The 22901-nt window shown below is 42.1% G+C and overlaps 1 protein-coding gene across 5 annotated transcripts; it reads left to right on the top strand.

The window, feature by feature from the left end:
- The first annotated feature begins 1399 nt into the window (after positions 1-1399).
- On the top strand, positions 1400-20934 carry SPTSSA (serine palmitoyltransferase small subunit A). Of its 5 annotated transcripts, XR_004348679.1 has the most exons (5): positions 1570-1941; positions 2524-2599; positions 5309-5352; positions 7373-7578; positions 19774-19899. XR_004348679.1 is itself a non-coding variant. In XM_032624368.1 (2 exons), exons 1-2 carry the CDS (start codon positions 1451-1453, stop codon positions 19875-19877), a joined length of 207 nt encoding a protein of 68 aa, XP_032480259.1. In that variant the 5' UTR covers positions 1400-1450; the 3' UTR covers positions 19878-20934. The 5 variants fall into 5 exon arrangements, 1 of the variants encoding a protein (XP_032480259.1); XR_004348677.1 differs by lacking the exon at positions 2524-2599; XR_004348676.1 differs by having other exon boundaries at positions 1570-2599.
- The last annotated feature ends 1967 nt before the right edge of the window (positions 20935-22901 follow it).

Below are 22901 nucleotides of genomic sequence, written 5' to 3'. Positions count from 1 at the left end.
CCTTCATATAGGGGTTCCATATATTCCATAATATACTCCCCACCCTAACCCCATTCATTCTGCCATTTCTGCTTTTCCTTCAATACTCAGCTCAAGCACCATTTCCCAGAAGACTTTTACAACCCTAATCTGATTTTCTCTGGGCTATCAAGGCATCCTACACATAACATAAAAATACCCTTTACCGCATCTCACTATAATCAGTTAACTTGCTTCTCTTCCCTGGTAGACTGGGTATGTTATGAAGGAAGATCTCAGTCTATCTGGCTTTCTATCCCCAATGTTTTGCTCATGAACAGTACTTGATATTTCTAAATAAATAAATAGTGATCAACCATCAAAGTTTTAAAGTTTAAGCAGAAGGCTACTTAACCTAGAAACCGTTTAACATTTAAATAGCAGGCCATTAATTGTGTCATTTCACACGCTAATCGTGCATCTTCATTCCTGAAGGTGAGTGCAATGTTGCTGGCCCATTTGCCAGTGGGAAAATCTGGACTTTTAAGAGTGCATCTCCAGGAGGTATCTGTCCCACAGACGGATCTCAAGCAGTCTGTCATCTGCAGAACCGACCAGATCCGCGTCCTTCTCCCGGTCTTGACCTACACGGCACCTTTCGGCCACTAAGAGAGGTGGGCAGATGGACATATTTATGGTAATCTCTCTCTTGTCTTTAGGTTAAGGAGTGCACGGGGTATGTTGGTTTATGTGGGTGTGCTTTTGTGTGTGTGAGCCCGCGTGTGGGTGGGGAAGGAGGAAGAGGGCAGTGTGTGCATCACTTCTTCACAGATGCCTTTCCTGAGCTGCTTGACTGGGCGATGCTCGCCTCCCCACCCTCTCCGAGCACCTTACTCTCCCCCTCTGCACCGATCACAGCTTTTCTGGCATTTGTGAATGCCTGTCTCCTCCCCTAGATCGTAAACTGCAAGAGGTAAGGATCCTAATATGCTCCTATTCACCCTGTAATCCCCCAGCCCAGGAGGACGCCTAAGGCGTCACTGGTATTCCACAAATATTTCTTCGACTGGCGTTTCTGGGCCCGACTCGGGGGACCCACCGCGTAAGGGAGCCACGGGCGACCCCCGCGGCAGGACCCCAGCGGGCACTACCGCCCCCCAACCAACTGCCGGGCGAGGCGGGGCCGGGCGGGGCACTCTCGCGGGGACAGTTCTCGGGCTCGCGTGGGCGCAGCCCCGTGAGGGGGAACAGCGGGAAGGGAGCGGGCGCGGCGCGAGGCCGAGGCCTGGCCAATAAACGCCGGCCGGGCGGGGCTCGCGGCCGGCTGCCCGGGAGCGCGCGGGGCTGGGCGTGCTCACGGGTGACGCTCCGGGCCGGGCCGGCCAATGGGCACGGGGCAGGCGGGCCTGGCGGCCAGGGGCTCTAGGACGCGAACGGGAGGCCGGCCGGACAGACTGACGTTTGGCTGCAACGCGGGAGGCGCGTGGCAGGGATGGCGCTGGCGCGGGCCTGGAAACAGATGTCCTGGTTCTACTACCAGTACCTGCTGGTCACGGCGCTCTACATGCTGGAGCCCTGGGAGCGGACTGTGTTCAGTATCCTGCCCGGGCCGCGGGCGCGGGGCCGGGTCGGGGCGCGGGGGCCCGGGCGGCATCCTCCCGGGCCCAGGGCCTGGCGGGCGCGGGGCGGCGGGAGGGCGGAGAGGCGGCCCCGCGGGAACTGCGCGCGCAGACTCGCCTCTTCGCGGCGGGCATGCGGGACCGAGGTCTCGGGGCCGAGGGTGGCGCTCCCGCGGTTGGGGGGTGGGGGACGAGAACTCTTTTGAGATCTGAGGTCGCCGGTGAGTCACTGGAGCGAGGTAGAAGCGCCTTTATTGCTGGAGGAGATCCCCTAGGGCGATGTCTACCTGGTGTGCCCTCGCCTGCACTTCGGCCGTGCCAGCCTTTGATTCAATCTCCTGTTCCCGTGGGAGGCAGGGACCGTGTAAGTGGAGCAAATCGCTCCCGGCTTGGACGCTTTTGACCTTTAGCTGTCCCTGATTTAGCTGGCTTTGGTCCTAATAAGAATGCTAACCAGTTTATCGGCTTTTAAGTCAGGTTGTGAATGTGTGCTCATGGCATCCCAATACAGTTTTTGAAAGCAGTTCGTTAATCATCCCTTTTTGGTCTTCAAGATGGTTTAAAAAGTCTGTTCTACTCATTAATTTGATGTTTGCACAGTCCGTAACAGTCGAGCCCGAAAAGGAATATGTGGTTAGTTGTAGATAGAGTTTGAAGCTGTGTTTTCGTAGATGGCTAATAACTTACTCGTTAACGACTATAGAGCATTTACTACCAGCCAAACAACTGTGCTAAGCGCTTTGCCTGTATCTTAACTCATCTAACTTTCATAAGCTCAATAACTCAAGGTTGTGAAGAGAGGCTTCCTGAAGTCTGTCTTCATTTGTCTATGTTGACATCCCTTGATATTATTCTTGCAGAATAAATACTAATGAGAGATAACTTTTTTAAAAAACTTGAGGGCCAATATGAAACATATTTTATACAGCATGCTTGCTTCATACAGGGCCTCTCGTCTTCAGTGTGGTTTAGTTTGGAGTAGCTTCAGAACAACTTTGCAAATACGTGGTAGAGTGACTGAGGTAATTTCATTCCAAGCCTTAATAAGTGTGTTTATTTGTCTTGAACAAATAGGATTGAACAAATAGCATAGGATTGTACTCAAAGCTGAGTCTTTTGTCTCAACACTTTGAGGCATCTTAGCTGCTTTACAAGGAAATTTAGTTTTATTATTGTTGGCATTTCTTTCCAAACCTGGAGTTTAAGAAGCAGAATGCAGAGTTTGGATTTAAAGTCTGAATGTAAAGTATGCCCTAATTTCCTGCACCATTTACTTGTAGCTGCAGTTTAGTTTCACTCTAAGTTCTATAGGTTGGAGCTCATGAGGTCATCCTTGTAAAATGTATACTAAAATATATACCACCTCTTGACTCAGTTAAAGTTATTAAAAAGTGAATTTAAACATAAACAATGTTGTGCTAAACTGAAACTCTTTAAATCAGAAGTTGAATGTAGTGCCCCAGAGTCCACACTCTAATTTTACTCTTAAAGGTTTTTGTTGGCACATAGATAAATGCTATGGTGTCAGTGGTGTTAAGGTTTTTCTGTATTATATTGCAATAGTAATAGTGTCATAAATACCTCCGTGTTTTTCTTGGGGGGGGATGGAGAAATAAATGATGAATAAATTATGAAATGATATGTAGTACCTCTGTGGGTTTTTGCCTTTGAAGCATTTGACTTCTCATTGGTTTATGGGACCGCATGATTTCATTAAAAAAAAACCACACACACTAGTGAGATTTGCAACCAACCTGAAAGAGACCTGCTGGGACCTGTTGACATCTACCTCTGGAGGGGAAGTTTTAACATGTTTCGAAAGTCCCCTTTCCCTATTGGCAGCCATCAGTGGGAAAGGAAGAGACCAGGTTTTGTAACCAAGACATGTTTTGTAACCAGTGAGACACTCCCTGTAGTGCCTTACTGGGTAACATTGTAATCATGCTGTTGAGGGGAGCTAGAAAATTTTAAATCTTTGTTAAAATAATTGGAAGCATAAGTAAAAGTTATTTTAGCGTTGTTCTTTTAATTAAGAAAACAAAGGTTTATTCTGTAATGGCTTCTTATGTTTCCATGACATTTTATATTTGTATTTATTTTAAGCAAAATGCAGGCAGTTTTTTTGGTTTATGTTTAGAATTAGATTCCCCCGAAAGACAGTCCATGTCTCTTCAAGGAAAGAGTTTTTTTTTTTTCAACCACAGTGCTGGGCACACAAATAATGCTTGACAAACATTTTTTTTTAATGACAAACATTTGTTTATATGTTGATTTGTCATTTCAAAGAAATTGCAGAAGTACTGATTTTAAGCCACTTTTAGAGTAGCTTTGGAACTTGACTGTTCCTGATGAACGACATTCAGTTCTTCTAGAGAATTCAAACTTAAAGAAGTAGAAAAGGCTATAGATTGAAAGAACTTCTTTGATTTATTTTGGAGATGTTAACAAAATTTGCATTGCTCTGTCTACTCATTTATAAAACATGTACATTCGCTGAGTTCTGTATTCCACAAGTATTGTATACTTTCCAATTGCCAGATACTATTCTAGATAGTAGGGATTTACCTGTGAATAAAACAGATAAAAATATTTATTCTAATCCCACTAGATAAATAAGTAAAAAATTAGATTATTAGACTGTTATAGCTGTTATGGGGAAAAATAAAATGGAGAGGAGGATAGGAACTAAGAAAGAGTCCATGTTCTTTGATTTTTAGTTAGAGTGGTCAGGGAGGGGACATTTAGAAAGATTTAAGCAGGGGAAAAATTCCAGAGGATCGAGCATTCCAGGCAGAAGGAACAGTAACTAGGAATGCCCTGAAGCACCAGTGTATCTGGCTTGTTTCTGGGATAGCTGAGTGGCTGGTGTGTCTGCGGTAGAGTTAGTGGGGGTGAGTAGTAGGAAAGGAGGTCATATCTGTTCCCGTAGGGCCTCCTAGGCATGGAGTGAGAGTTCTGGAGATGAAGGGAGGTGCTCATACCTTTTGAGTAGAGTCACTCAAATCCAGTAACAGTTTTCTCACTGACATTTAAATACAATAAGTCCCCTACATACAGACGAGTTCCGAGAGCGCCTTCGGTTAAGTCCAATTTGTTCGTTAAGTCCAACAAAGTTAGCCTAGGTACCCAACTAACACAATTGGCTACATAGTACTGTACTGTAATAGAAAACAAATACAAAAAATAAAGACAACATTTTTAATCTTACAATACAGTACCTTGAAAAGTACAGTAGTATAGTACAACAGCTGGCATCCAGGGGCTGGCACTGAGTGAACAGACAAGAAGAATTACTCACTGGAGAAGGGAGAGGAGGTGGGAGATGGTAGAACTGAAGGGGACTAACCGTATTTAATAAAGTAGGAAAATAAACCACAGGAATATACATTTTTCCTTTCCCCATGAGACTCAAAGCTCTTTTCATTTTGAATGGGAAAAAAAAATCCTAGGAACAGGGTTTTAAAATTTATTTTAATTAAAAAAATTTTAAACATCCTGAGTTCTGTTCTAAGTTTCCAAGAAGATGGACTTCATTTCTTCAAGGAAATTAGATCCAAGTTCAGGAAAAATTAGAATCGACACATGTTCTCAGGTAGATCCCTGCCCCACCCCTTGTTATTCCGCTGAAAGAGCTGGGCAGTGAGTGCTTTGGGATGCAGGGCAGGAAGAGCATGGTGGACTCAGAGAACTTTCAGGGAGGTATTTGAGTTCTTTGCTTTATTTTCTCCTAGGTGGGGAGAAGGTGTGGCCTGGGGTGCAGAGATGTGTTGGGATGGTGAGTATACCAGGCTGACTTGGCTGGAGCAGGGATTCTTTAAGGCAGAGTGGGTGGGAAGTAAAGTTGAAAAAGCAAGTTGAGACTGTTTTTTAATTGAACAGACACTTCTGTGCGTACCTTGTGCCAGATGCTGGCCTAGATGCTTGTGATGTATCAGTGAGCACATGAGACAGAGATCCCTGTCCTTGGGAAACTTTGATAATGAGTGAAATATATAGTGGGAATTCCCTGGCAGTCCAGGGGTTAGGACTCTGTGCTTCCACTGCAGGGGGCATGGGTCTGATCCCTGGTCAGGGAACTAAGATCCTGCAGGCAGTGAGGTGTTACCAAAAAAAAAAAAAGTGAAATATATAGTATGTTAGGTGGTAAGCATTATGGAAAGCAGAAATGTAGGTCAGGGGGATAAGAAATGTGTGGATGGGATGGAGTTACTGTTTTTAAAGAGGATATCAGGAGAGGCTTCATTGCAAAAGCATATTTGAGTAGAAAGATAAAGGAGGTGAGGGAGTTAGCAGGGTAGAAATCTGAGGGAAGAGCAGAGCTGGCAGAGGGACTAGCCATTGCAAAGTCCCTGAGTCCAGAGCCTGCCTGGCATGGATGAAGGCCATGGATGAGGCAGGTATGGCTAGTGAAGAGTGAGTGTGCGGGAGAGTCCTAGGCGATGAGGTCAGACTCTTTGGAGGTCCTGGTAAGGACTTTAATTTTGGTAAAAAAGGGTACTCTTGGGCTTCCCTGGTGGCGCAGTGGTTGGGAACCTGCCTGCCAGTGCAGGGGACACGGGTTCGAGCCTTGGTCTGGGAGGATCCCACATGCCGTGGAGCAACTAAGCCTGTGTGCCACAACTACTGAGCCTGCGATCTAGAACCCACAAGCCACAACTACTGAGCCCGAACAACGCCATGAGGAGTAGCCCCCGCTCGCTGCAACTAGAGGAAGCCTGCATGCAGCAACGAAGACCCAATGCAGCCATAAATAAATAAACAAATTAATAATAAAAAAAAAAGGTACTCTTGGAAGGTTTGATAGAGGAGTGATCCAATCTGGCTTTTTAAGTTTGAAAAGGTTTACTTTGGTTGCAGGATTTGGAATAAATTAAGGGTGGCTGGAGGAGGCAAGGGTAGAAGCAAAGGTAGATATTTTGGATTGAGATAGGCTTTGAATGATAATGAAAAAAAGCATTCCTTTTTTTAAAATTAAACATTAAAAAAAATTTATACAACTTTAAAGATTACTTTCCATTTACAGTTGTTACAAAATATTGGCTATATTCCCTGCATTGTACAATACATCCTTGAGCCTGTCTTACACCCAATAGTTTGTATCTCCCACTCCCCTACCCCTATGTTGCCCCTCCCCCTCCCCAGCGCTACATTTTAAGCTGTATGTTCTTTTCAGTAGCGACTAAGTTATTTTCTCAGATTTTCGCTGTATCCTCAAATGCTTAAAGCTAGAATTGAGAAGGATTTTTCTTCACCTGTCAATATACTAGAGTAATTAACATGTTTGACAGTTTATTTTATTTATTTATCTTTTATAAGTTTATTTATTTATTTATTTTTGGCTGCATTGTGTCTTTGCGCATAGACGGCGGGGGTGGGGGGCGAGCAGGGGCTACTCTTCATTGCGGTGTGCAGGCTTCTCATTGTGGTGGCTTCTCTTATTGCGGAGCATGGGCTGTAGGTGTGTGGGCTTCAGTAGTTGTGGCACTCGGGCTCAGTAGTTGTGGCTCGCGGGCTCTAGAGGGCAGGCTCAGTAGTTGTGGCGCTTGGGCTTAGTTGCTCTGCGGCATGTGGGATCTTCCCGGAGCAGGGCTTGAACCCGTGTCCCCTGCATTGGCAGGCGGATTCTTAACCACTGCGCCAACAGGGACGCCCTATGCCGTTTCATTTGATCTTCCTTTTGTAGAAATGAATGCAGTTTTCCATTACCAGGGAGGGCTAAATGAGGAAAGCTGAGCTAGGAATAATTGTAACTGATAAATTATTTTATTTTTAATTAAAAAAATTTTTTTTTGTAGCTGAGTTGTGCAGCGTGCGGAATCTTACTTAGTTCCCCGACCAGGGATCAAACCGGAGCCCTGTGCAGTGGAAGCGTGGAGTCGTAACCACTGGACCGCCAGGGAGGTCTCTGTAACTGATAAATTAATACTTCCAACCCTCCAGCGCAGTGGTATTCAGACTTTTCATTTGTGCATTCCCTAAAAGAACAAAAAGCACATACTGTGTATCCTCTCACTCATTTGACATCTGAAATCTTTCATAGTGAATTTAGATAATTACAAAAGATTTAATTTTTTGCTTTTTAAAAATTATTGTGTTTTTGCTAAAACCTTAAAACTATAATTTTTTTCTTATACAATTCGTAGAACACATTCATCACATGACCTGATTGGCAAAGCTGGTCCTCACTGTGAAGCCAAATAGGCAAAATCAGTCTTAATTTCTGTCAGAAAAAGCTCAGTGTCATTTTTCTGTTCAAATAATTGTTATGTAAACACCTTCAGTCCTGTCTCACTTTTTTGTTGTTGCTGTTTTATAACTTTATTTGACAGTCAGTGGTTAGTTCTCATCCACATTGACTATAGGTTTTTCAAAGTGGTGACAGGTACTTAGGTAACCAACGTATAGAGCTTGTTTGGTGAATCTTCAGCTTCATGCTTTCTGGACAACCGCACAACCACACGTGGATACAGTAGGGGACATTCCATAACCCTTTGGCCGAGACAGCTTTGTTGAAACTGTTGTCACTGTGCACATCTGGAGTTCCTGTCTCCTTCATGGCAGATTTCTGGATCTCTTTCAGTGCCTGAGGGGCATGCCTCTTGAAACCCACTCCATGGGTGCTCTCGTGAATGTTGACAGTGGATTCTCTGGTCACTACCTCAGTGATGGCAGAACGGCCCCTCTCACCATCCTCCTTGCTGGAGGCATTTTGCTGGGCCCAGATTGCAAAGGTGTCTCATTTCCAAATTCACATGATTAGATAGATAGGTGAGGTTTGGAGCTGTGCCAGGAGTCTGTTACCTGAACGAAATAAAGTACAATGTAAGTTAGTTACTATTCCTTTGTTTGCTGTCCCAGAGTTTCTTTTATACCCTGGGGAAATGCGTAATTGTAAGATTCTGGAAGTAAAGTGAGAGAAGTGAAGTTGTAAGGGTGGGGGGATGGGAAGGAGAACTAGCAGATCACAGTTCTCAGATCAGCTTGAGGAGAGAGTACACTGGAAGCTGAAGATTTGTAAACTGATTCCCCTTAACGGATTCTAATCCTCTGAAAAGTCTTGTTCCTCCAGGGCTCCTGTGCTTTAGTTTGAAAACAGCTGCTCTAGCCTGTTTGACACTGCCTGGATATTTGGCTGGCTGTGTGAGAATGTCAGACTATCCCTTGTCTGTACTCCTTAGGATATTATAACTTTTTCTTTAGTAGGAAAAAGTTCTTTTCTTTCAGGAAAGGTGGAAGAGAAAAACTATGCTACACAAGAACTAGGTGATCTGTACTAGGATGTCAGGGAAAGTCATGGGAGGTTGATGGCAGTGGGGACAAAGCACATACAGATGATCTACAGTGTTTCTGCATGTGATACCAGTGATTTTTCAGTAGAGCTGAATGTGGATCCTGTCTCCACTGCTTCATATTCTTAAAGACCTTGTGACCTCCTCCACCCCACACCCCGGTTCAGGGTTTGATTGTTGTAACATTTGTGGTGCTTAGGAACAAGGATAAGATAAATTCTTTTTTTTTTGGCTACGTTGGGGTTGGGTCATCGTTGATGTGCATGGGCTTTCTCTATTTGTAGAATGCGGGGTTACACTTCGTTGTGTACAGGCTTCTCATCGCGGTGGCCTCTCGTTGCGGAGCACGGGCTCTAGGCGCCTGGGCTTCAGTAGTTGTGGTGCGTGGACTCAGTAGTTGTGGCTCATGGGCTCTAGAGCACAGGCTCAGTAGTTGTGGCGCAGGAGCTTAGTTGCTCTGGGGCATGTGGGATCTACCCGGACCAGGGCTTGAACCCGTGTCCCCTGCATTGGCAGGCGGATTCTTAACTACTGCGCCACAGGGAAGTTGAAGGTAAATTCTTTAGATTAAAAAAAACCCCAGTGCTCAATTTTAATAATTAAAACTCTATGTTCTAAAAGATCTACTTAAGAGAGGATATATACTTTTCATGAATTGGAATGCTTAAAAAACAGTAGTTATGGGGGCTTCTCTCGTGGTGCAGTGGTTGAGAGTCCACCTGCCAGTGCAGGGGACGCAGGTTCAATCCCTGTTTCGGGAAGATCCCACATGCTGCAGAGCAACTAAGCCTGTGCGCCACAACTGCTGAGCCTGCGCTGTAGAGCCCGCAAGCCACAACTACTGAGCCCAGGTGCCACAACTACTGAAGCCCATACTCCTAGAGCCCGTGCTCCACAACAAGAGAAGCCAGCAGAATGAGAAGCACACTCACCGCAACGAAAAGTAGCCCCTGTTCGCTGCAACCAGAGAAAAGCCTGCGCACAGCAACAAAGACCCAATGCAGCCAGAAACAATAATAATAAAAAAAATAGTAGTTATGGAATGATAGACAGTATTGTATTTATGATCAATAGTTATGAAAAGTAGAATTACTACTAATACAAGAATTTTGGCCATCATATGTTGTATGCGTTCCTGAAAAATTCTCAAATAAAAGAGTTTATGGGAAAATATCATTAGCCCCTCAAAATCTATGCAACTTCGTAAGCAGGTGCTAATGAAAACAATGATTGGCATCTTGGGGGACAACTTGGATAACCTGGGCAGACAGGCTGGGCGCTGCCCCAGGGGCATTAAAAATGCATGGACAGAGTTGACTGGAACTGCTGAAGTGATGGAGATGGTGTGGGCTGCCGTTGAGGAGATGCAGGAGGCAGTGCAATCCTTCCATTAGTTGGGAGCTGTGCTAGCCTGGAGGTGTACCTTTCTGGAGAGGGAGCCCAGGTACAGATGCTAATTTTTAATTTTCTTAAAATAGAGCTAAAAGGACTGCAGCTGCTGAGCTGAGGGATGTTTCTTGCTGAAGATTATAATTCTTTCCTCACTAATCTGGCTCCCCTAATTTACAAAAAATCCCATATGAAACCATGCAGCTCCTGTGATATCCTAGTCACATATGGGTTAATTGATGTTCCAGAAATGTGTTATATCAGAACAGATTATATTTTAGAGCAGACAGGTAATTTTTCCCCCTTGACCCTGGGACTTCAGATCTTCATGTGATTAATAGAAGCTCTAATTATAAAGACATATAGCGATACATAGCCTTGGTGTCTCTGGGTTCAGAGCTACAAACCATTTCTAGGATTTCAGCTCAGAGTTGAACATGATCATTGCTGGTTTCAGCAGCAGGCTTTTTTGTTTGTTTAGTTTTTAAAGAGTTCATCATCAAGTTGTTCTAAAATCAATTTCCATACTTAAGTATGACCAACACTACAGAAAGCTCAGAGAATGGGTTTTGCTTGCCAACAGTAACCTCTGATACTGATGTGATATCCTTTACTATGGCGCAAGAATATCAAATTGGCTGACTTACACAGGACTATAACCATATTATTATCTTCTACTTGCTTTCATTTATGGCAACTAGGAAAGCATCAAAAGTGATATATTTGGTAAAAATAAGCTTTCTTTCTTTTTTTTTTTTTTTAATTTTTGGCCGTGCCACGCCGCTTGCGGGATCTTAGTTCCCCAACCAGGGACTGAACCCGTGCCCTCGGCAGTGAAAGCACGGAGTCCTAACCACTGGACCACCAGGGAAGTACCACCAGGAAGTAAGGAAGTCCCTTATTATTGGTGATGGTCTCTAGTTTTTTGAGGTCAAGGGACAAAACCTGCAGTAATAAGAAAGAGTCCTTTTTGGAGCATCTTTCAGCAGCTGACCCCTGCTTTCCCTTAGAGCTTTGATGGCTTTTCACCAAACAGCCTATGGTAATACTTTGTCAGATACTTTGTTTTCTTTTTTCATTAAGATGGTTTCTTAAAAAAATTAAATTTATCAAAACTTTTGAATATTTCTGAGGATAAAAGTAGCTTTTTAGAGTTAGTTTTACAAAAGGAATTTGACTAATAGAAGATTGGATTGTTTTAGATGACATTTTAGCTTTGTTTTTTAATGTGACCAGGGACATCAGAGACTGAAAACATTGAAATTAGACTAGTGAAGAGGAATAAATCATACCCACTGGAACAAAGGCCCCTGCCCTTTTCCCAATGAGGAGCTACTTTTGGTTTCTGCAAAGTCTTGCGAATAGGTTGCTAAGGTAGGCGGCGATAGTACGGGGTTACTGGTTAGGGCAGGAGATGTTAGTTACCGTGGTCTTACTTCTGATGTACTGTATTTAACTTTAAAGCATTTCCTTTTTTTTTAAAGTTGCTGGGAAAAGGACTGGGGATGGCCAATCCCTTGTATGGGCAAAAAAATCTTTATTTCATTTTTTTCCTGCCTAACTGGGAACTTATCAGCTCATGATTAGCTGGGGATCCCTGTTAAAGAAAACAGCAAACAGCACACAGATATATGGTTTCACATCTATTTGCTTTTTAATCCATTGGACCCATAAAATATTTATGTTATGTCCAGGTTATAAATAACCTCTGATTGTTCACTCAGGCCTTGAACAAACAATTTTCAGCGGTGCCTGCACAATCCTGGCACATTATCTGCTCAGTTCTTGAATGGTTGATGAAGTGCCTGCTTTGTCTAACAATGCACTACGACCGGAAGCAAAGAGCAGCCGAGGCGTTCACTCTCAAGCACTTAAAATTCAGTGGTAGAGACAGTTACATACACACAAAACAGAAAAGACATATTTTTTAATTTTTGAGGTTTTTGGTTTGTTATAGTCTGGATTTCACTAGCTTTATTCTATATTTCTTGAATCATGGTTCCCCCTCTAAAACATAAACGTGATTAATCTTGGTACAGCTGCTGATACTTATACAAACAGCAGTAAGGGCTTGGTAAATGGAAAGATTACTCTATCACTTTGTGTATTACCTTCCAATATGTGTGTATTATATAACACTGAATATTTACATTTTCTGTGTTTGCGTGTGTGCGCGCCTCAGTGTCTCAAAGAGAAGATTACATTAAGGATGATTGAGAACTGGTGCTTAAATCTCCAAGCAAGTGGGATCCTAACATTAATCCAGGAAGGGATTTCATTTTATGGAGAAGAAACTCAGGTCCAGAGAGGTTGTGATGCCTTAGGATTATACTATAAATAACAAGTTAATAGCAGGGTGACCTTGGGCAATTTGCAAACAGAGGTCTGAGTCATAATGTTAAGTGCCCAAGCCCTCAAGCAATAATTTCAATAAAGATTATATTACCTTTTGTTGCAGAATAGATTTGATTCCAAATTTTTATATCAACCCTGAAAGGTAGGTGTTGTGTGTCCCCAAACCACAGATAAGGAGACTAGTGATCAGAGTTTTTGACACAACCAGGGATTGGCAGAATTGCAGCTCAAACCTAGGTTCTCTTCCAGTGCCATGGTGATTCCAGTATCCATTTCTTGTACTTCACAGTGTGTCAAGGATACTTTAAACTTTGAGAGGTGTGTTAAAGAACGCAGTGGATTGAGAAATCCACTCAAGTACCCAGATAGCAAATAATAGCTGTTATATTCTAAATGGTGTATGTTTAGGTCTGTTTGTGAGAACATTTCTAAGAAGACGAAGGTCACAAGTTCCCCAACCTTGCAAATGTCACAATAAAACTGCCCTTTGGAATGGTGCCAAGCATAATCTCAGGGAGTATTCAACTCAGTGTATTGGAGCTATTTCAGCTACATGGCTAAAATTGCTTAAATTGCATTTGTAGAAGGTTACTTATTAAAAGGCACTGTTTTGCATGTTTTGCAAGGTGATTATTAAGGCTAGTAGAAATTCCTCATGGTCCCATTGTTTACTTGTTCATTTAATATGAGTTTCACTGTATAGTTAAGTCAGTTTTAAATAGTCTCTTATTTGGGGGGGAGGGATTAATTGGGAGTTTGGGATTAACAGATCAACAACAAGGACCTGTTGTGTAGCACAGGGAACTATAATCAATATCTTGTAATAACCTATAATGGAAAAGAATCTACAAAAGAATATATATATATCTGAATCACTTTGCTGTACACCTGAAACATTGTAGATCAACTGTACTTCAGTAAAAAATATTCTCTTATGGTTGAGAGCTTTAGGATAATTTGGGGGAATAATTTTGAAATTTAATTACATAGAAAACTTACTTTTAGAGGCTTATTTAATTATTGTGATTCTGGAAATACTTAGGAGAAGTGGGATTAGAATACAGAGACTTTTTTTTGAGGGAAATAGAATTAAAAGTTAAATTTAATAAGTGGCTTTGGGTAAAAGGTTAGGTTTAATGTTATTATTGTTATTATTTTGAGTAGCTAATAATTGACATTTGCATCTAGGTGCAAGTGACTTTTGGTAATTTTCCGTTTTCTTGGTCAGAATTGAGAGTTGTTTATTCTGTTTCTGAGAGCTAAGATTTTCTGTTTATTTCCTAGTAGCAAATTAGGTTCAAGTGATGCCTAACCCAAACTTTGCCAGGGAAAAAGATCCTTCAAATAAAACAGTTTTTAGTCTACTACTATATGCAGTTCCATTTTCCTTTACAGTTCTTACTTATTAAAAAAATAAGTAAGACTTATTAACTATTCAGGCATACAATAAAAAACCCATAAAGAATAATATAATGAAAGTGTGCCCATACCAACTACTGAAGAAAAACATGCATTTGAAGACCCTTTGTGCCCCTTCTCACCTGATCTCCTTTCTTCCTCTTCCCATTTCACCCCACTAAGTAACCACTATCCTGAATTTAGCATATATAATTGCCATTTATTTGTTATTACTCCACATGTATGCATCACAGCATAATGCTGTAGAAAGTCATGAACTCTAATGTCTAATATTTTAACCAGGCAAAACATCTTTTCAAGTTTTGATAAGTTCTGGGGACTTCCCTGGTGGTCCAGTGGTTAAGAGTCTGTGCTTCCATTTCAGGGGGCACAGATTGGATCCCCGGTGGGGGAACTAGGATCCTACATTCCTTTGGAGTGGCCAAGAAAAAAAAAAAGTTTTGATAAGTTCTTGTTTCACTTGGAAAGATGTCCTGATTTTATATGCATATAAAAGATTAAAGGTTTGACAATTTAGTGTTCGCAAAATTGAGCCCAAGTTTCAGGTTCGTGTCTTATAGTAGAGCAATCTCTGTTAAGCTAATTTATGCATGTTGACTGATATATTCTCCATACTAAATAGAAGAATTATAGTGCCATAAAGAGTACGTAATATAATCATTCAAATGGCTGTTTTTAGTAATTCTTACTTGAATTTGAGCCAATGACCTGAAGATTATTACTATACCATTTCATTTGCTTTGTGTATACATTCGTAAGTCTTACATAAAAGCTGTTAAAAAACCCAAAAAGCATCTTGAAAATATAGTATTGCTTAGAAACAGATTTTGGTTTTCTTTGCTGTAGTTGCTTTAGAGTTTGTTGGTCACAGTAATATGTGGAATACGTAGAAAGCACCACAGTGAATCTAGAGTCAAATAATGTTTCTTAAGCAATTCCTTTATTCATCAAATATTTATTAAATGTGTGTTACGTTAGATGTTGGAGATATAAAAATGATTAGACATTGTTCCTGTGTTCAAGGAGTTAATAATCTGGATGAGATAAATATCAATACATCTACAAATAGGTAATGTCAGGTGATAAGCTCTGTGTGATATGAGTGAAGAACTTGATGAGCATTAGGGAATAGTTAATTCTGCCAGGACGTTGGGGTAAGTATAGAAAAAGTATGAGTGCTAGGGAGAGCCTCATACGAGAGGAGATGACTAGCTGAGCTCTAAGAATGTTTAGGTTTTACTTGGAGGAATAGGACTTTTCGTACATAGGAAGGTATTATAGTGTAATGGTTAAGAACACATTTTAGGAGTTTGACTTGGTTTGGAATTGGCTCCATTGCTTACTCTGATTTCGGGATATTACTGTAGGGCTTAACACAGTGCCGTGCGCACACTAGACAAAATGAAAGCTGCCACTGCTGTTATCCTTAGTCATATTATTAAGCCGTAATCAAGGGCAGAGCAGTATGAAAATAGAGAACATTGTTTTCGGAGACTCGTGTAATATGGCATGAGTAGGATGTGTGTTTGTTGGGGGTTGATTTGGAGTGTTGGGAGGTATGATGGAAAAGCAGCATGGTACAGTTGACCCTTGAACAAGCAGGGGTTAGGGGTGCTGACCCCTGCATAGTTGAAAATCTGAGTATAACTTTTTACGGTCGGGCCCTCTGTATCTGTGGCTCCACATCTGCAGATTCAACCAACTGTGGATTGTGTAGTGCTGTAATAGGTATTTATTGAAAAGAATCCACGTATAAGTGGACCTGTGCAGTTCAAACCCATGTTGTTCAAGGGTCAACTGTAGATGCTTTTGGTCCCCACCTTGATCCCCTTTGCCAGCTGATGTACTTCTCCCTCGCTGCTGGGATTGTTGTCTGCTACTGCCTTCTAGCTTCCCCCTTCTCCAGACTATTGCCCTTGGCCAAGGCAGCTGTCTCGCCCAGGTGGTTTTTTCTCAGCCTATCTACAGCCAGTGATTGACAGATTAAGGGATACAAAAGATCAGGCCTGTCGCCTCAAAGCAACACCAACATGTGGTACAATTCATGCTCCAGAGCGCCCTGGGGAGCTGAGCTCCTGAACCTCCTCAGCTTTTCCCCCTGCTCTGTTCTGTTCTGCTCACTCCCCTTCTGATAAAACTCCCTTCAGAATAACTTATACAAGAATCCCTGTTCCAGCCTCTCAATTCTTGTCTACTTCTTGCACTCCAACCTAAGACCAGGTGCTTGAGCTAGATTGGAAAGGTCCTCTGATGCTTGGCTTAGAATTCCAAGTGCTATCCTAGAGGCATTGGGAAGCATGCATTTTAAAAGGATAACTCTAGTAAAGAGAGACATGGAAAATAGCCAGAGGCCTAAAGTGGGAGCTTGTAAGTGATTAAGTAAGGAATGATAAGTACCTCAATCATTTATCATTGATAAGGGTAGGGGAACATGAGATAAAAGTCATTTGTTGTGGTTGGAAAGAACCGAGAAGTCTTAAATAATTTGAATTTGGGGAGAAGGAATCAAAGCAATTTCTAGATTGAGTGACTAGGCAAATAGTTAATCTATAGTTATATCAGATAGTGTGTCAACTATTTTCAAATCGTTGGAAAAATAGGACTTATAGGAAGAAGTAGTTTTGGAGAAAGTTAGTGAGTTCAGTTTTGGCTCTGTGAATTTAAGCCCGTCATAGGTGGAAAAGTCCAGTATCATAGGAAATATTTGTCTGCAGTATAGAAGGTGGGGTCAGGTCAACAACATTATGGTCACAGGGCATCCCTGGTGGCGCAGTGGTTGAGAGTCTCCCTGCCAATGCAGGGGACACGGGTTCGAGCCCCGGTCCGGGAGGCTCCCACATGCCGCGGAGCAGCTAGGCCCGTGAGCCACAACTACTGAGCCTGCCCCTGGAGCCTGCAAGCCACAACTACTGAAGCCCACACACCTAGAGCCCGTGCTCCGCAACAAGAAGCCCACGCACCATAACAAAGAGTAGCCCCTACTCGCTGCAACTAGAGAAAGCCGGCGCCCAGCAACAAAGACCCAACTTGGCTAAAAAAAAAAAAAATGGTAATGGGAGAACTACCCACATCTGACATCTGCATCTCTACCAGTGCACATCTCCTTCCTGCAAACACCCTCCCTCTTGTGAAGTTCTTCACAGGGAGAGCAGCACCAACCCAGGTACCCCCAACAGGGTCACTGGTTTCGCCGCAGATGTGACACTGGCCTCTGCCGCCATATGCAGTGACCCATTTCCAAAGTCCTGTCCATCTTCTTCATAAATCCCGCTTCAGGATATCCCTGGGTCCAAATTGTCCCGGTCACTATTCTGGGCACTGTGAGGGACACTGAAGGACTAAGAATGTCCACTGTGGCCATCTCCCTGTCACCAAGGCCCTTCCTCCTAACGCCCTTACCCATTACCCAGCTGCTCCTCCTACCCCCCAGAAAAATGTAAATCACCAAATAATGGTTGTTAATCAGCAAGCACTTGCCCTCCCCACCTCGGGACCCACACTTGACCAACCTTAGCTTAAAAGCTAAGACTGAATGCAGGCTGACCTCTCCCATGAAGACTGTAAAATCCCACTATGAAATCATTATGATTTTTTTTTTTAAGGCCATGCTGTGCAGCATGGGGGAATCTTTTTTTTTTAAAAAAATTATTTATTTTTTTGGCTGTGCCAGGTCTTTAGTTGTGGCATGTGGGATCTAGTTCCCTGACCAGGGATCGAACCTGTGCCCCCTGCATTGGGAGCGTGGAGTCTTAACTACTGGACCTCCAGGGAAGTCCCCAAATCATTATGATTTTAATTTCATTTCAAAAAAAATTATTATGGGAGACTTTTCACCCATGTTTGCCAGATGAGGGGAATGAACTTAGGGTCTGAGTCAGGTTTGAGCTGTGGCTCTAAAGACAGCTTCTTGTGTGACCCTGGACAAGTCCCCTCTGTTTTGTCAGTCTCTGATGAGTACTAGTGAATAAACATTTCACAGGAAAACCGTAAAGGTCAAGCAAGATAATACATAAAAGAGGTTTGTCAACTAAACTGTTATACAAATATTAGCTGGTAGTAAGCACATTGTTTATTTAAACCCTATATTCTCATAAAGGTATGTAAGGTATTATAGAACTACTAGTATGTAGAGCTGAAGGTATGTAAGACAGGAGGTGGGGGAGGAGGGGAGAGAGAGAATATGAATGAATGAATGAATGAATGCATAAAACACAGTCCCAGTTCAGAAGTAGTTATTCCCCTTAGCATGACTCTGCAAAGCAAAAAGCCCTCAGGTTTTACATAATTTTTTTGTGTGTGTGTGATACGTGGGCCTCTCACTGTTGTGGCCTCTCTCATTGTGGAGCACAGGATCTTCCCGGACCGGGGCATGAACCCGCGTCCCCCTGCATCGGCAGGCGGACTCTTAACCACTGCACCACCAGGGAAGCCCTTTACATAATTTTTGTTAGCAGTATTTCGTGTGGCCCAAGAGGAGGGCTCCTTGTTGACTTGCATATATACAGTTTATTTATTTTTTATAAATTTATTTATTTTTATTTATTTTTGGCTGCGTTGGGTTTTTGTTGCTCTGCGCGGGCTTTCTTTAGTTCTGGGGAGCAGGGCTACTCTTCTTTGCAGTGCAAGGGCTTCTCATTGCTATGGCTTCTCTTGTTGTGAAGCACAGGCTCTAGGCGCGCGGGCTTCAGTAGTTGCAGCATGCAGGCTTCATGCTGCATGAAGTTGTGGCTCACGGGCTCTAGAGTGCAGGCTCAGTGGTTGTGGCGCATGGGCTTAGTTGCTCCGTGGCATGTGGGATCTTCCCAGACCAGGGCTCGAACCCATGACCCCTGCATTGGCAGGTGGATTCTTAACCACTGTGCCACCAGGGAAGCCCCCTATACAGTTTACATTCCTTTTGGAATGGGGAGAACGGACCACAGTGCAGAATGTTTATGGTTTAGGTTATCAAGGTGACTTTTATTTGATGTTGTTGCAAAGTTTAGTGATAATAATAATAATAAATGTTTGATAGTAGCAGCTATTATCAGTTTATGTCACTAGTATATGATTGATCTTATCTTTGGCTCTAAAGCCAATATCTTAGCCACATTCTAGTTTAAATAATTCTAAAATTCTTGGATCAGACAAGACTTATTGTTCTAGCTTGTAAACATTTTGCAGTCATTAAATACTGTACAATTTTATTCCTATACATTTCTGTTTCTTAGATTGAATAGATTCACTTTCTCTGCTTCATTTTAAGCAGCCTGATGTTTTGAAATATAATAGGGAGAATAATAGTACGCACCATGTAAGGTGACGGTGAAGACAAAGCTTAAAAAACAGAATGGTGTCAGGCATAGTTAACGTTAGTGGCTATAATTATAGTTATTTATTTATTTATTTATTTATTTTTTTGCGGTACGCGGGCCTCTCACTGCTGTGGCCTCTCCCGTGGCGGAGCACAGGATCCAGACGCGCAGGCCCAGCGGCCATGGCTCACGGGCCCAGCCGCTCCGCGGCACGCGGGATCCTCCCGGACCGGGGCACGAACCCGCGTCCACCGCATCGGCAGGCGGACGCCCAACCACTGCGCCACCAGGGAAGCCCTAGTTATTTATTTTTTATAAATACTTGGTAGGTATGAGAAAGCATTAAATGAATGGGTACTTCCACATAGAACAATTGTTGAAAACATTTGGGGATTTAGTTTTGGATAAACTGAGAAAAAGTAAAATGAAGTGTCCTTAACTACAACTCAGATTCCATGCTGGTTTCCATCGTGGGGATGGCACTGTACACAGGATATGTCTTCATGCCTCAGCACATCATGGCGATACTGCACTACTTTGAAATTGTACAGTGACCAAGATGTGACCAAAATCAAGAGGTTCTTTAGGGAAGAGCCACTGTCTGAAGTTGGAACGAGACTTCATCAGATGTCATAAGAAACTCTACTAGATGTCAACATAACCGACCCTCTGAATATAAAGACTAAAATTTATGAGAAGAACAGGAAAACAATCCTGACTCATGTGTTGTGTTCTTTATTTTTAATTTTAAAAGAGGCTCTTATATAGTAGTTTTTGTCTATTTTAACATTGTAGTCATTTGTACTTTGATATCAGTATTTTCTTAACCTTTGTGACTGTTTCAATATTACCCAGTGAAAGCTTTTCTTAATGTAACTTTGAGTACATTTTAATTGCCTTCTATTTCTAAAACCCAAAGTCATTAGTTGGGCTTTACGGTTCTTGCTATCATATGGCATACATATCTGCCTGGATATATTTCTACTCTTGACCAAAGTTTTGTAAGAAAAAATTCAAGATTTGGGGCAGGGGGCTGGGGAGGGAGGATATTTTATTGAGAACTATTTACAAAAGACTTATCTGTAAGTTTGAACTCAGGAGTACAGTTTTAGCTATCTGGACTCAACTCTTAACAGCTTTTACTTTAAAACTATTAAAGTGTTTCTTAACAATGAAAAAGAAAGATCTTGCTGAAGTTAAAATAAGGAACATTTCACCTTTTAAATATTTAATTTGTGTGTGGACTCATTTCCAGAAAACTTTGGTGATGGTTCTTGTGACAAATGGTGGTGAAGTAGCATTATTATGTAATGCTTATATATAGTAGAGTTTTTAATAGAAGGTAAATCAGTTTCCTCTGAGGGCCATTAGTAACAATGTACTTCCTTAAATTTAGTGTCATGATTGTAATGGGTGCTGCAAATGCATTTGCACATTGTAATATGATGAGATGAATTGTTAAAAACTATAGCAAAAAGAAATGTAAACTTGGTTAAAATCCTCTCACTCTTTGTATTGCTTTTTTTTTTAAAAAGATTTTTATTCCTTAAATGTAAAATGACTACCTAATTTTTTGATGTAAACTCATTAAATTCAAAGAGAGAAAAATCAGCTGATGTAGCAGTATTTTTTTTTTTTCTCGTTGGTTAAATGTTGATCTAATATTTATACTTCTGGATTGATTGCTGTGGACAGATAAGCAGTAAGTATATCTTAACATGTGTCTCAACATAAAAGTATCGCTAATTTAAAAAATTAGACATTTTGTAAACATACCTCCCAGAATGTTTTACTATTTAAAAAAAATGTGTAAGTACTTTTGGCCCCAAATTGTATGAATTAGACTTTTGAAGTGTTTTCTAGTCCAGAGGTACTAAGTAATATATAAAAGTCTGGTAGTTTTAGAGAATCAATTTATATCATTACTATTAGGGAGGGTGAGAATAATTTGTAAGTATTTAGTTTTGAAGTGCTTAAAAGTAGTTGGATATGGTTATGTCTGGTTATGGCATAATTACAGTATTCACACTATCTCAAGCAGAGTAATGAATATGAGGATTTAAGTCTGGAGTTGTTCAATTAATGCTTAGATCTGGCTTTCCTCCATTGACATCCCTCCTCCCCCCCTTAACCTCTGACAAGTAGATTCTAATGTCTGGATCTCTGGTGAGCTGAAGACAGGAAAAGTCAAGAATCACTAGTTTAGATGGGTATCCAGATTATCTATCCTAGCCCTCTACTCAGAAATCTTTAATTCATCCTCACTCTGCTGAAATCCGTTAAATCACTGTTGTATTTAATGGTTGTTACGAAACACTGGCCTGTGAGATAGATAGAAGATAAGTTTAGCCTTACAGAGAATCTTGAGAAGAGTCAGAAAGAGAAATAGGAGCAGGTCCACTGAGAGGTAATCAGGGAAGCATATCCTCACCCACTGATGCAAGGGTCTGGTCTATTTGTCAGTAAATAACAAATGGGGAGATCATTTAACTTTATCTGTTTACAAGTGGGCATTAGACAATTCTCTATAGGTCGCTTATGTTTCAGTATGTCTTCTGAACAGAGATACTGACTGCCTTTTTTCTGGAATATTTTTCTAGGATGTTTGTATGATAGAGAAGATAGAGAAGAGATAACGTCTCCCTCCAGAACAAAGGGCAGGTTTGCTTAGAGCCTTGGAATATAAAGGTCATCTCCTTCTGAAGCAATGGGCACTATAAAAGATTTGGGTTCCCTGTGCTCAGGGTTCCTCTCCTGTAATGTGACCCTCTGCATGTACAGGTGTCACCTGGCCCTCTTTACATTGTCCTGTGGGAATTGGAGCTTGGAAACCAAAACAAGAAAATAGTACTTTGACTGTTTCTTTTTTTTCTTTTTTAATTAATTAATTAATTTATTTTTGGCTGTGTTGGTTGGGTCTTCGTTGCTGTGCATGGGCTTTCTCTAGTTGCGGCAAGCAGGGGCTACTCTTCGTTGCGGTGTGCAGGCTTCTCATTGTGGTGGCTTCTCTTGCTGCGGAGCACAGGCTCTAGGTGTGCGGGCTTCAGTAGTTGTGGGACGTGGGCTTCAGTAGTTGTGGCTCATGGGCTGTAGAGCGCAGGCTCAGTAGTTGTGGCACATGGGGTTAGTCGCTCCATGGCATATGGGATCTTCCCGGGCTAGGGCTCAAACCTGTGTCCCCTGCATTGGCAGGTGGATTCTTAACCACTGTGCCACCAGGGAAACCCCTACTTTGACTGCTTCTATAAGTAATTAAGTCCTTTGTGTCTGACCCTGGAATCTCATGTCTTCTGCCAGTACCCACAAAACTGTGCCAAACTAACTTGTTAGCTTGCAGACCCTTCACTGTTCTTGACAGTTTTGGTGGTGAGAATGCAACAAAGAAGAGACGTGGTCTCCTAGAAGAGAAAGGATGATGGCCCCACGGGGCAGATTCAGAGATGGGACATACCCTGGTGTCCAGTAGGAAATGCTCTTGCTCAAGTATCGGGTGGGTTAGGGGAACCAGGGTCCTCCGCTCTTCTACTTGTTAATTAATCATTAGAGGCTGAGTGGTGAGAAAGATGATTGAAACAAGC

Source organism: Phocoena sinus, chromosome 2 (genome assembly GCF_008692025.1).
Source record: "Phocoena sinus isolate mPhoSin1 chromosome 2, mPhoSin1.pri, whole genome shotgun sequence".
Lineage (NCBI taxonomy): Eukaryota > Metazoa > Chordata > Mammalia > Artiodactyla > Phocoenidae > Phocoena > Phocoena sinus.
Note: the sequence above shows the minus strand (reverse complement) of the source record. Positions and strands in the feature narration are given on the sequence as shown.